Source organism: Helianthus annuus, chromosome 15 (genome assembly GCF_002127325.2).
Source record: "Helianthus annuus cultivar XRQ/B chromosome 15, HanXRQr2.0-SUNRISE, whole genome shotgun sequence".
Taxonomy (NCBI): domain Eukaryota; kingdom Viridiplantae; phylum Streptophyta; class Magnoliopsida; order Asterales; family Asteraceae; genus Helianthus; species Helianthus annuus.
Window position 1 is genome coordinate 131,962,371 of NC_035447.2, and position 13,869 is coordinate 131,976,239.

General features: G+C 39.6%; 2 protein-coding genes across 2 annotated transcripts; one reads left to right on the forward strand and one right to left on the reverse strand.

Annotated features, from left to right (window-relative positions):
* Positions 1 to 691: 691 nt before the first annotated feature.
* Positions 692 to 2,292, reverse strand: LOC110914224. The gene is made up of 3 exons (XM_022159030.1): positions 2,163 to 2,292; positions 1,813 to 2,121; positions 692 to 1,683 (listed from the first exon to the last, which is right to left on the reverse strand). Exons 1-3 carry the CDS (start codon positions 2,290 to 2,292, stop codon positions 692 to 694), a joined length of 1,431 nt encoding a protein of 476 aa, XP_022014722.1.
* A 1,475-nt stretch (positions 2,293 to 3,767) lies between these two features.
* On the forward strand, positions 3,768 to 13,469 carry LOC110914225. The gene is made up of 3 exons (XM_022159031.1): positions 3,768 to 4,524; positions 11,583 to 12,344; positions 12,499 to 13,469. Exons 1-3 carry the CDS (start codon positions 3,768 to 3,770, stop codon positions 13,467 to 13,469), a joined length of 2,490 nt encoding a protein of 829 aa, XP_022014723.1.
* Positions 13,470 to 13,869: the final 400 nt, after the last annotated feature.

Sequence of the window (13,869 nt, forward strand, 5' to 3'; positions counted from 1 at the left end):
TCATTTCCAAACTTTTTTCGGTTCCAACCTTAACCTCTTTGTATAGAAAAAATTCATTCTTTTTAGTTTGACCAGATGGTTGAACCTTCTTTGGAACATACTTCTTGCCCGGTGGGGTCGAAGAAGTTTGTTTCTCAAGTTTCTCATAAAAATCCAAAGGTACATTCATCTTAACCGGTTTGGTTGAAGATGATTGTTTTGCAGCACTATCAGAAACCTTCGGTTTTGTTTCATTTGATGCATTTGCTTGAGATTTCGGCATCCATGTTTGTTGTGGAGGAGCAACCCATTTGTAAAATTCACCATTTTTCTTTACCAATTCTTTAACAGGTTTAGATTTGGTTTTAACGTTTTTAGATTTTGGAATCTTCCTTTCAACAGACATAGACGCTTTGCCTTTGACATCATTTAACTTCTTTGGATTCTCAACAACCACAGACTTAGGTTTCAGATTGGTGCATTTTCGTGCAATGTGTCTAATCTGATCACATTTAAAGCACTTTCATGTATCGACGACCCGATTTTGACCATCTGTCTACGTTTGAGAGACCTTTTTAGCAAAAAACTCTTCATTTGTTTTTGAGAAAATTTCCGATTCTTGTTCGGAAATTGAGCTTAAGCTCTTCACAAATGTTTTCTTTTCAACAAATTTTATTTTCTGAAAGTTCTTTCTCTGGTAATTCTTACCACCCTAATGCCCACCAAACCCTCTGTTTTGGTTGTTTTTATGAAAACGCGGTGGCACACTTGGTTTTTTGTAGTAAGATTTATCACGTTGAAAGTTCAAAAACCTCTTAGAACTCGTCAAACCTTCGATTTCAGATACATCGATCTCAACTAACTTGAAAACCTTTTTCAGTTTATCCACATTTACGTTTTCGATCGGAAACTTTGTATCCGAGTACAACTTATCAGAACCATTCATCTTGTACATGACAAGAGTCGGTTCATCACTTAAGTTGTCCTGGGACTTAGGTTTCGGGATGTAATTGTTTAAGAAACATTCATCATCCTCAATTGTGGAATCACTGTCAGATTTTAACACTTTCTCAACAACATTTTTCACAACCTCAGATTCAATGCTATCTTCATCGGTTTGTGAATTGAACGTGACATCAATGTTTTCTAGTAGTTTTTCAACATCAATTTTATCACTTGATTTAGATTCATTAACCAACCCAGATTGTTTTTTCGTGAAAATATTGCACATGGGTGGTGGAATCTTGTGATACCCTACCCGTGTTCCATCTGAGTAAACATCTTCACCGGCTTTGTTCTTCCCAATTGGTTTGAGAACTATATGCTGAAGAACAAAGCTGGCAGACGAATAGTTGTTCCGTTTCAGATTGATTCTCTCATTCTTAATCTTAGCTTCCTGAAACTGAAGCTTAAGATTCGCAATCTCATCCAGTTGCTGATTTATCAGTTTCTCTTTAGCTTGAAGAACTCCTGATAAATGTGTATTTTCTTTATGAGTTTTTGAGTTGCGTTCATCTGAATCTTTTATTGTTCTTTTAAGTTTGTCAATATTTTCAGAATTTTTTCTGTTTTCAAGCATCAATTTTTCATTTTCTTTGCAAAATCGTTCAACATCATTTTTATCAGTTTCAATTTTTTTAGTTAATTCTTTGATTCTTTCAATTGAACCTTTTATTAGTTTATCTCGACCAATTACTTCTCTGTCTATAATGCCAATTTTATCTGTTAGCTACTGGATTCTCGTTCTTGAGAGATATTCGGGTGTGTTGCAGACTTTGCACTCTCGCATGCAACCTCTGCAAACACTCTCAGATTTAGCATTTTCAGCCTTACCTGGTTCATTATCTAAACCACTGGAACTGACCTTTTCTGACGACTCAGACTTATAAGCAGACTTGGAATCTACCTCAAGGGCCTTTGCCATCAAGACTTGATCTGCCATCTTTGTCAATTTTTCGGCTGTCATCTCTTTCTCAACGTCGATAATCCCTTCGTCCAGTTTCTTTGGCTCCTTAGATCTCAGATATGCCTCATATCTCTCCTGTTTCAGTCTTTCTCTCTCAGCTCTGTTTGCTGCATCTATCTTGATTTGTTCTTCTACTATCGGGATTGATTTAACAAGAGCTTCGAAATCAGTGGTTGCTGGATCAACACAAATGTTTCCCTTTGGGTCCAAGTAACACTCTCGGTCTGGATCCCATCTTTTCGCCTTTTAGCTTCTTTGTAAGCATTGTAGATCCTTTTCTTCTTTATTAATGCCAAACTTCTTTCTCGGTTGTATGTTGATGTTGGTGGTGTTTCAACTTGTGCCATAAATGCATAACCGACAACATCAACTTAAATCACCGCCAAAGCTCTCGACTTTTCTTTCGGATTGTCTTCAATTTGCTTCATTTTCGGTTGCTCCTCACGATTTCGGTGATCGATTGCCTTTCTGTAGTAGTCGTCGTGGAACGGGTTGGCAGTTTCGTCAGTAGAAGAGTTCCGGAATTCTCTCTTGAAGTGGCCCTTTTGTTTGCATTTAAAACATGTCACCTTCGACTTGTCGAAGCCTAACTTTGTTGACGGTCCTCCAATCGAGTTTCGCCCTGTAATCTCCATGAATCTCTGAGCTCGGCAAATAATACTAGCCATACCCCAACGGATGTCTATCAGTTCCATCTCTTCCGGGTCAATTTGATCATAGTCTTCTTTAGTGAGATTGGTGTTGCCAATCTTCCCGAAGACTAGGCTCTCATAAGATTCCAGAATTGATGCGACAAACACCATTTTCTGCTTAGCCGTTTCCTCATTAAAGTTTTGTGCATTGTTTAGATTGACGACTATGTTGCATTGGAATACATTGGAGTTTGAAGTACTTTGAGATTACTGAGTGTTTGATGTAGATGATGTAGGTGCACTAGAACCAGTACCATGATACCCATAACTGCTTGATGAAAACCCACTGTTAGACTTTTCTTGTGAAACAGTGTTTGAGCTTTCGACACTAAAAGCCGTTTTTGGAGATGTAGCTTTGGAAATCATGCTGCATCTATAATACAGATCAACATTTTGTTGATACTGTGTGTTGCTTACTTTATTCATCTTCTTGATTTCCAACTCGTGCCCCTCTAGCCATTCAATTAACCAGTTCAGTGTCATTTCTGCCATCGGCTTTGTGTTCTTGAGCACTAGACCAAAATATTGCCAATCTTGTTCATTCGGCAATGCCTCAAACATCTTATCAACCAACTCTTCCTCATCTTTCTTGATTCTGAATCTTGCTAATTCTGCTTTTAAATGACAGAATCTTTCGATCACTTGGCGCACATTTTCATTTTTTATCCAAGTAAATAAATCGAATTCCTTTTTTAACAAAGATTTTTTGTTTGTTTGTTTGTTTATTAAAAATACCAAGTTGAAAACCCTTTCTCTCTCTCCTTTAGGCGATTTTTTGTTCCTCATGAAACCCTAGTTTTTCTTCATGATCTTATGTATAACAGTCTGTTACTGGAGTTTTGATTCATCAATCCTCTAGAACGAACTAGTTAGCATTGGTGACCGTTTAGGAATTAGGGTTTTCTTCTTCGTTTTTTCTTAATCGCCGCTCTAGGGACTTTTCGAAACCCTGATTGATTAAACTAGTAGTTGTTGATTGCGGTTAACTGAGTTTAATTTAGCTAGATCGATAACGCTTTTATAATCAGTTAAGGGTGGATAATTGATCTTAGGGTTTAAAGGATAAGGGTTTTGTGTTTTGTGATTTTTGTGTCGACTGGTTGCTCTTTGTTTCACATTGTTTTGCTTGCATGGAGGGTAGAAGTGATGGTAGTGTGGAATTCGATGATTATGGTATGATCAGGGATGGTGGTGGTTCGATATCTTCGAAAGGAATTGGATTGAGGGTTACGAATATTGAAGGGAATTCTTTGATGCCTAGGAGGGGAGCGTATTCGACAGCTGGTCCATCGATCTTGGATGGGTTGTCCAAAATATCAAAACCTGTAGGGGAGCAGACACTTAACTTCCCAACATTTGCTGATTTCCGTAAACCGCCTATTACAAACATGAGCAAAGATTCACAAATGCATGAGGATGGGAAGGTTAATGGAGAAACTGATGAGAGTGATAGAACTAGGCCGCCTCTAACGTTTGCAAAGGTAGTTCAGGCACAAAAGGAGGAAGTGAAAATAAACTTCAGAAGAATGGAATCAAGTGATACTGTTGAAGGAGTGGATGTTGTTATACCTGTCTCTTCGGTAAAAGAAGTTCACGATAGATTTGAGAACACGCTATATGGTTATTTTTTGGGAAAGAGATTAGCTTATCCGGTGGTTGACTATTATGTGAAGAATAATTGGGCTAAACATGGTTTACTGAGGATGATGATGAATGCGAAAGTTTTTTTCTTCTTTAAGTTCAAAACGAAGAAGGGACTGGAACAACTCATGGAGGATGGTCCTTGGACGATTCGAAACGTGCCGATTATTCTTAAAGAATGGTCCCCGTCTGCTACGTTAATGAAAGAGGAAATAACTGATATCCCAGTGTGGGTTAATGATGTGTGTAAAATGCAACATATAAATTACATCAAATGAGGCATAAAACGAACCCTTTTTAAGTACTAATGTTGGAAAAAGTGTGCTTTTGTCTTCCTTTTGTATTTTCAGGGTTAAAAGAGCTTAAACGAACAAAAGAAGCAAAATGCAGCCAAATGCAACATAAATACAAAGAAAAGGAAGAAACGTGGCATGCCCGACTCCTCGACAGCATCTCCCAAAGCAAAAACAAGAAGAAAGCTGAGCATGGGGCTGTGCCCAGCTGAGCATGGGGCTGTGCCCAGCTGAGCACGGGGCTGTGCCCAGCTCAACACGGGGCGTGTCCAGCTCAACACGGGGCGTGCCCAGCGAACACGGGATCATGGTCAGCCTTGGCACAAAAGACAAACCTGTAGAAGCTTCCACCGCCCACCACGGGGCCGTGCTCAGCGGACACGGGGCCGTGCTCAGAGTACTGCAGGCGCATTTATTGTAATTGCGAATTACAATTAATGAAGAGAGAGAGTGTCAGACGGACACGGGGCCGTGCCCAGCGGGCATGGGGCCGTGCCCAGGCTTCTGTTCAGCCTATAAATAGGAGTGCTTGGAGCCATTTCAACTCATCCCTTGGCACACCACCTCTCTCACACTTCATCCACCACCCATCACCATCACAACACCATCATCCACCACCATCATCCATTGTCCATCATAGAGTGTGTGAGTCGTCTCGGGATCCAAGATTGATCGTAAGAGTTCTTGACAATCAAGGCCATGTTTGCCTAAGTCTCTTACATCACTTGGTGAAGACAAGTGTTTAGTGTAATACTTTTTATTTTTAATCTTTTGCACTTTTTATTTGGTTTTGTATTAATGACTTTAATAACTAGTTGCTTATGTTGAAGGTGATTCTTCCTTATCGTTTGTCCGTGGTGTCTTGGCATTATTTTACTGTCTCTATAAAATAAAAGATTTTCACCATTCATATCTCCACGGTCTATATGGAGGTATGTTGGCTACCTGGTCGGGGGTTAAGGGAACGGTTTGGTAAGGGTCTTGCCCTTGTTCAGCGTTTAGAGGTCCTGCAAGGGACCTGGGTCAAATTTAGTAGGATCTCCTTCAATACCCATAGGTATTGGATGGTGGGGATCCAAACTCTTTGACCCCCTCATAAGTTAACTACTATTAATACTATAACCCGGCTATTTAGGACTGTATCCCTGCTGACTCAGACTACTTAGTCGAGGGTAACGTCACCTCCAAAAGAGGGGCCTACCATAATTTGCATTAATAACTTAATTCATTATCTTTCAATAATCCGACCCTTTAGGATTGTATCCTTGCTGACTCAAACTACTGGGTTGAGGGTAACGTCGCCTTCAAAAGAGGGGCCTACTACAATAACTAAGATAATCTCTTAAACAAGTGCAAAAGTGCGAATAATCAAAGGTTATACTAATACACGAGTCGGATCCAAGTGATTCATCTTGTCTATCTGTTTTTATTTTTATTTTTATTTTTCAGCATTTAGTTAGTTTTATTTTCTTAGTTTAAAAATCTTTTCTAACATTTTGATTTGGTTAGACGTTGAGGATAAACCGGTACTAAAAGCTCTTGTGTCCTTGGACGACCTCTGTATCTTACCAAAACTATACTACGTCCATGATGGGTGCACTTGCCCATATGTGTGTTTAGTGTTAATGAATATCGTGTTTTATAAATTTAAAACTTGGCTAAAAGTGTAAAAAGGGCTTAAAATATACATCTAAAACATATACACACTTGCACGCATCAAGTTTTTGGCGCCGTTCCCGGGGACACAAGGATTTTAAGAAAGCTTAAAATCAACGGCCTAATCAGTTTTTCAAAACCTTTTTAAAACGCGCGCACGTTTTTCTGCATTTTAGTTTTGTTTGCATTCACAGTAGCCTGAACACGGGGCCGTGCTCACTGAACACGCCCCCGTGCTGCATATTTTTAGTTAGATACCCAGATACAGAGTCTGAACACGGGGCCGTGTCCACCGAACACGCCCCCGTGCTCAACGAGACCAGTAACTTTAATTAAAACGCCCAGATACAGATCCTGTACACGGGGCCGTGTCCACTGAACACGGGGCCGTGTCCAGCCTTCTGTTTCCGTCCTTTATTTTGTTTCCTGGTCCCGAGACTCAGTTGTGGTCTGCTGAGTGATTCTTATGGATCAATACTCAGGAGGTTACAACTACACTTATGAGGAGGATGATTATATGAGGGACTATTGCACTAATTGTGGTAACCCGCACTCGGTACAATATTGTAACTTGTTTCAACCGTCCACTTCATACAACCATTATGAGGAGCCCAGGTACGAGCCATCAACTTCATACACACCCTATGAAGACCAAAGGTATGAACCTCCTTCCTCATACTCATATTTTGATGAACCAAGGTATGAGCCTTCATACTCATACTTTGAGGACTCAAGATATGAGCCACCACCTTCATAATCTTATTATGAGGAACCATGGCGTGAACAACTCACCTCATATGAGTACTATGAAGAACAAAGTTTCGACCCTTATCCATCATATACTTATCATGAAGAATAATGGTGTGAGCCATCTACTTCATATGGGTACTATGAGGAGCCAAGGATCGAACAACCGGATTCAAGCTTTGAGGATCCCGATCCTTACTCTATCACCGACATAGCCGATGGGATAATAGAAAAACTCAAATTTATCGAAAGATGCATAAAAGAATCTCGCGCAAGGGAAGAGGAGTCCCGCGCAAGAGAAGAATTAAAAAAGGAAGAAACGATAATTGAGGAATTAAAAATGGAAGAACAAATAAGTGAAAAACCAACTCATGAGCTAAACAACGAAAAAGGTGAGGTCGATAACGATAAAGTTCAAGAAGAGTCTAATTTAGAAGAAATTAATCTCTTGTCACCTTCTTTTGAAAATCATTATTTAGTTACCCCTCATGCTAAGTTTTTAAAAGAGCTAAACACTAATACTAAAATTGAAGAAATGGTAAGTGTTAAGTTAACTAATGATCAAACTTCACTAATAAAAGAAGATCCTTTTGAAATTAACATTACACCGGTTCCATGTTTCTTTCAAAATTCCTTTATTAGTAATATCACCATTGATAAAGATCTTTGTGTTAACATAATGCCTAACTACATTTTCGAAAAATTAAGTATTAGTGATTTTTCTCCACTTCAAATACCCATTTTTCTATCCGATCGGAAAGTAATAAAATCAATCGGTGTAGTGGAGGATGTTTTGGTTCAAACAAATCAAATGGTAATCCCAACCGACTTTGTCATCCTCGATGACGCTCCTCTAGTGTTGGGACGACCTTTTGTAAAAACTCATGAAGCTTTGAAAAACCGGAAGGTCAACAATCTACCACTTCAATTAGGGGCATTCAAAAGGAGCATAGATCTTGAGCGCTCAATGAAATATCCTTTTGGCAATAATGACCCCCTAATTGAAGATGAGCCAGAACCACCCGATAAGGAGGGTCTAGCCAAGGACCCTTATAAACGTGGCGCACCACGGAGGGATTCCGCGGAACTATCCTTAGTTTTAGATTAGTTTAACTTTTATGCTTTCTAGTTTAGTTTTAATTTGCAGGAATAAAACACACTCACGATGGTGAAGGATACTAAGGGAAGCTTGAACCAACACCCCATGCACAAAAACAGAGCCTCTCGACAATTTTTCTTCATTACAGCAAGTTCAGCACGGGGTCGTGCTCAACCCAACACGCCCCCGTGCCCAAAAATCTGCAGAAATGCCCAGTTCAGGTACCTGGACACGGGGCCGTGCTCATTGAACACGGCCCCGTGCCCAGCCTTCTATTTACTTTTGATACTGGCAGTCTGGACACAGGGCCGTGCTCAGCCAACACCACCCCGTGTTCAGCTACCCAGTAACATAAAATCGTGTTTTTAACCCACTTTTACACATTTTAATCAACCAAAAAACTTATTTTTGGAACACATTGAGGACAATGTGTAATTTAAGTGTGGGGGGGGGGGATACTAAAACCTTGAATTTTGCAAGTCCTAATAACAAGCCTTACACAAAACTCTATTGGAACCGCTAATCACCCCAAATTTTTTTTCAAACTTTTCATTTTTTTACTTGTCTTGGTTTAATTTGGGAATAACAAATTCTAGAAAGGTTATATTTTTACAAATTTACAACCGATAGCGTCATGATAAAAAGAATCAACATAAGAAAATTATGAAAAGGCATGACAAATCTAGTTAAAATTTAATTATATATACTTGATCACATTATAAACCCATTCCCACAATAAGTGAGTTTTGAGCCTTTATTGAGCATACAAATACACATCTTTAGATTAAATGCTCATTTTTCGTTTCTTGTGTGAATAGCCGCTTGGTTTCTTACAACTCTAGAACTTGCCACGACGATACATTTCCGGTCCTTACCAACTTAAACCCTTGTTAGTAAATGATGGAGGCAATAGGACTAACCCTTTTTTATTTCTACACCATTATTTTTTTTACCACCTACCCAAAATCCCCCTAGTTAACCCATTTGAGCCTAAACCTTTTCATTTCTTAACCCAAAACAAACACCCTTTTTCCCACCAAAACCCCTTTTTCATTTTAAACCCTTTATTTTAGTAAAAAAGCACGGTTTTTCTTATGACTTCCTTAAAAAAAAAAGAGAGAAAAATGATGATAATAATGAAGCCAAAAGAAATAAACAAACAAGGTTATCAAAAAGAACTTTGTTTGAAAAATTGCTTCATTAAAATAAAAAGTCAAAAAAAAAGTCTTACGAAAACCGACGCTTTTTACGCCTTTCGCCCTTTTCTACTAACCACTAACCCAACCACCTACCTTTAACCCAAGCCTAACACTTCCCCAAAAAAATTCCTCTTGATATTTACAAAGGTATATAGTTAAAAAGGAGGAGGATTGATTGCTTGGCAAGCTTATGGTAGGAGTAAGTTCCATGCCGCTCTCGAGTGATTAACTAAAAATACACCTTCGGCCGAGTGTTGAGTGATCCCCCGTGAGGTATGTGAACTTGTATATAAATGAAATTTTAAAGAGGCATGTTATGCCCAAATAAGTAATTTCTCTTATGAAACGTTCTAAATAAATCATAACGAATAGGATTGTAAATAGTATAAAAATAAAACCCAATAAAGATCTTGGATTCCCGACACTCAAGACAAGCCCAAAATCTTCTCTTCTACCTATTCCATTTGGGAGTGTAAGCCACATATTAAAGAGTTTTGCTTGAGGACAAGCAAAGATTCAAGTGTGGGGGTATTTGATGTGTGTAAAATGCAACATATAAATTACATCAAATGAGGCATAAAACTAACCCTTTTTAAGTACTAATGTTGGAAAAAGTGTGCTTTTGTCTTCCTTTTGTATTTTCAGGCTTAAAAGAGCTTAAACGAACAAAAGAAGAAAAACTGCAGCCAAATCCAACATAAATACAAAGAAAAGGAAGAAACGTGGCATGCCCGACTCCTCGACAGCATCTCCCAAAGCAAAAACAAGAAGAAAGCTGAGCATGGGGCTGTGCCCAGCTGAGCATGGGGCTGTGCCCAGTTGAGCACGGGGCTGTGCCCAGCTCAACACGGGGCGTGTCCAGCTCAACACGGGGCGTGCCCAGCGAACACGGGGTCATGGTCAGCCTTGGCACAAAAGACAAACCTGTAGAAGCTTCCACCGCCCACCACGGGGCTGTGCTCAGCGGACACGGGGCCGTGCTCAGAGTACTGCAGGCGCATTTATTGTAATTGAGAATTACAATTAATGAATAGATAGAGTGTCAGACGGACACGGGGCCGTGCCCAGCGCGCACGGGGCCGTGCCCAGGCTTTTGTTCAGCCTATAAATAGGAGTGCTTGGAGCCATTTCAACTCATCCCTTGGCACACCACCTCTCTCACACTTCATCCACCACCCACCACCATCACAACACCAACATCCACCACCATCATCCATTGTCCATCATAGAGTGTGTGAGTCGTCTCGGGATCCAAGATTGATCGTAAGAGTTCTTGACAATCAAGGCCACGTTTGCCTAAGTCTCTTACATCACTTGGTGAAGACAAGTGTTTAGTATAATACTTTTTATTTTTAATCTTTTGCACTTTTTATTTGGTTTTGTATTAATGACTTTAATAACTATTGCTTATGTTGAAGGTGATTCTTCCTTATCGTTTGTCAGTGGTGTCTTGGCATTATTTTACTGTCTATATAAAATAAAAGATTTTCACCATTCATATCTCCACGGTCTATATGGAGGTATGTTGGCTACCTGGTCGGGGGTTAAGGGAACGGTTTGGTAAGGGTCTTGCCCTTGTTCAGCGTTTAGAGGTCATGCAAGGGACCTGGGTCAAATTTAGTAGGATCTCCTTCAATACCCAAAGGTATTGGATGGTGGGGATCCAAACTCTTTGACCCCCTCATAAGTTAACTACTATTAATACTATAACCCGGCTATTTAGGACTGTATCCCTGCTGACTCAGACTACTTAGTCGAGGGTAACATCACCTCCAAAAGAGGGGCCTACCATAATTTGCATTAATAACTTAATTCATTATCTTTCAATAATCCGACCCTTTAGGATTGTATCCTTGCTGACTCAAACTACTGGGTTGAGGGTAACGTCGCCTTCAAAAGAGGGGCCTACTACAATAACTAAGATAATCTCTTAAACAAGTGCAAAAGTGCGAAAATAATCAAAGGTTATACTAATACACGAGTCGGATCCAAGTGATTCATCTTGTCTATCTGTTTTTATTTTTATTTTTATTTTTCAGCATTTAGTTAGTTTTATTTTCTTAGTTTAAAAATCTTATCTAACATTTTGATTTGGTTAGACGTTGAGGATAAACCGGTACTAAAAGCACTTGTGTCCTTGGACGACCTCGGTATCTTACCAACACTATACTACGTCCACGATGGGTGCACTTGCCCATATGTGTGTTTAGTGTTAGTAAATATCGTGTTTTATAAATTTAAAAGTTGACTAAAAGTGTAAAAAGGGCTTAAAATATACATCTAAAACATATACACACTTGCACGCATCAGTTAAAATGCATGATGTGCCGCTTCCAGCGTTTACTGAGGATGGTTTGAGCTTGCTGGCGTCTAAGATTGGTGTGCCTAAAATGGTTGATTCATACACGGCGTCGATGTGCTCGGAATCTTGGGGTAGGAGTAGCTTTGCGAGAACCCTTATTGAAGTTAATGCTGGGAAGGAGTTAAAGCGTAGTGTGTTGGTGGCAGTTCCGTCCATGGATGGTAAGGGTTATTCTAAAGTGGAGGTTAGGATTGAATATGATTGGGAACCTCTTAGATGTCCTGCGTGTTGTGTGTTTGGACATGATAGTTCTACGTGTCCAAAAAATCCGAAACATACGGCTACTGATGATGGTAATAAGCGAAACGATGAATTTCAAGATGTTAAAGGTAAAAATAAGAAGGGTGGCCAACCGGGTTTTCATGTGCAAAAACAGAAACAAAGAATGGTTTATAGGCTGGTAATTAACAACAAGTCTGATAGGGATGCAGCTTCCTCATCTCGGGTTGGGACTTCGAATTCGTTTGATGTGCTTCAGGATGATGCTGTGTTGAACAATCATGATATGCAGAAGGCTGATAATGTCACTAATATTGGAGGCAATACGGGTCAGACTAACCATACAGCAGATAATGTTAAAAGATCTAATAATCAGCCAGTTAAAGCTAGCAAGGGTAGTAGGGGTGGCACAGAAGAGGTTATTGCTGATGATGTTGCAGTCGATGATTTATTAGCAGAAATTCCGAGCTTCATGGATAGAAAATTGGAGGGTAATATTTCTAAAGGTGCAAGCACACCTAATGATGGGGTTATCAATGGGTAGCATTGTTACTTGGAATGTTAGGGGGCTGAACCGCTCGCTAAAACAAAAGGAGGTTCGTCAGGTTATTGTTGAAACTAAGGTTCAGGTGTGTGCTTTATTAGAGACTCATTTGGATGCTTCGATTGTATCGAATGTTGGTAAAAATGTTTGTCAGGCTTGGAACTGGGTGTCGAATGCGAGTTGTTGTAATAGAGGGACTCGTATAATGATTGGATGGGATGCAAATATGGTGGATGTCATGGTTCTTCATCAAACTGATCAGGTTGTTCATTCGCAGATTACGTTTAAGCTTGATAGGAAATCGTTTTTTTGTTCCTTTGTGTATGCTGAAAACCATTACAATACTAGAAGGGAGTTGTGGAATGATCTGTGTAAACATAACCTATTCGTTGGTGACAAACCTTGGGTTATGTTGGGAGATTTTAACTCGATTCTGTTTCTTGATGATTCTTTGTCTGGATCCTCAACGTCAAATATTGGAACTAGGGAATTCAAGGAATGTGTCAATAATATAGAGATGGTTGATGTCAATAGTTCAGGTTTACACTACACCTGGACTAATAAGCAGAAGAAAGGTAAGGCGATTTTTAGAATGATAGACCGAGTGATGGGGAACTCGAGTTTTATTGATGTTTTTCCTAATGCTGCTGCTTGTTTCCTTCCTTACCGTATTTCAGACCATACCCCTTACACTCTTGTGTTACCAAATATTAGAAGAGATAAAGCTAAGCCTTTTAAATTTATTAATTTACTGGCTGAGAAGAAAGAATTTTTGGGTGAGGTGAAGACAATTTGGGAGACGAAAGTTAATGGTCACGCGATGTTTCAAGTAGTGAAAAATCTAAAGTGTTTGAAATCTCCGATGTGGAAACTTATGTATAAACAAGGGAACTTGCATGAGAAAGTTAATGAAGCTCGGAAGATGTTAGATGAGTGTCAGCAACTGTTGGATTCGAATCCAGATAACGAGGAGCTGATGAATAACCAAGATCGATTGCTTCAAGGGTATAAAGATGCGGTTCGGGATGAAGCTCTTTTTTTTACAACAGAAGTCGAAGGTGGATTGGCTTGAGCTGGGAGACTCAAATAAGAAATACTTTCACAACGTGGTCAAAGCAAAGAATCATCGAAGTAATATATTTTCGATTAAGGATGTAGCGAGAAATTTGTATCAAGGAGAGGCGGTGCCTAAAGATTTGGTGGACCACTACATGAAGTTCTTTGGAACAAGAGGTAATATTAATCTACAACCAACTCCTGATTTGTTTCGGAATGTGCTATCTTCAGAGAGGGCCGATTACATGGTTCGTCAGGTTACGGATGAGGAGATTAAAAATGTGATGTTTTCTATAGCGGGGAATAAGGCGCCTGGGCCAGATGGGTACACGTCGATATTCTTTAAGAGGGCATGGGATATTGTGGGCATGGATGTTTGTCGTGCCGTGAAGGATTTCTTCAATAATGGTTTGTTG

Excerpts from the sequence above, each read along its gene's own strand:
- LOC110914224 (XM_022159030.1), bottom strand. The coding sequence starts at position 2,292 with ATGGCACAAGTTGAAACACCACCAACATCAACATACAACCGAGAAAGA. Across the intron at positions 2,122-2,162 it reads AGATGGGATCCAGACCGAGA|CAACCACTGATTTCGAAGCT; the intron begins GTGTTACTTGGA and ends GTGTTGATCCAG. Across the intron at positions 1,684-1,812 it reads TGGTTTAGATAATGAACCAG|ACAGAGAAGTAATTGGTCGA; the intron begins GTAAGGCTGAAA and ends TTGGCATTATAG.
- LOC110914225 (XM_022159031.1), top strand. The coding sequence starts at position 3,768 with ATGGAGGGTAGAAGTGATGGTAGTGTGGAATTCGATGATTATGGTATG. Across the intron at positions 4,525-11,582 it reads AGTGTGGGTTAATGATGTGT|TTAAAATGCATGATGTGCCG; the intron begins GTAAAATGCAAC and ends TGCACGCATCAG. Across the intron at positions 12,345-12,498 it reads CATGGATAGAAAATTGGAGG|AGACTCATTTGGATGCTTCG; the intron begins GTAATATTTCTA and ends GTGCTTTATTAG.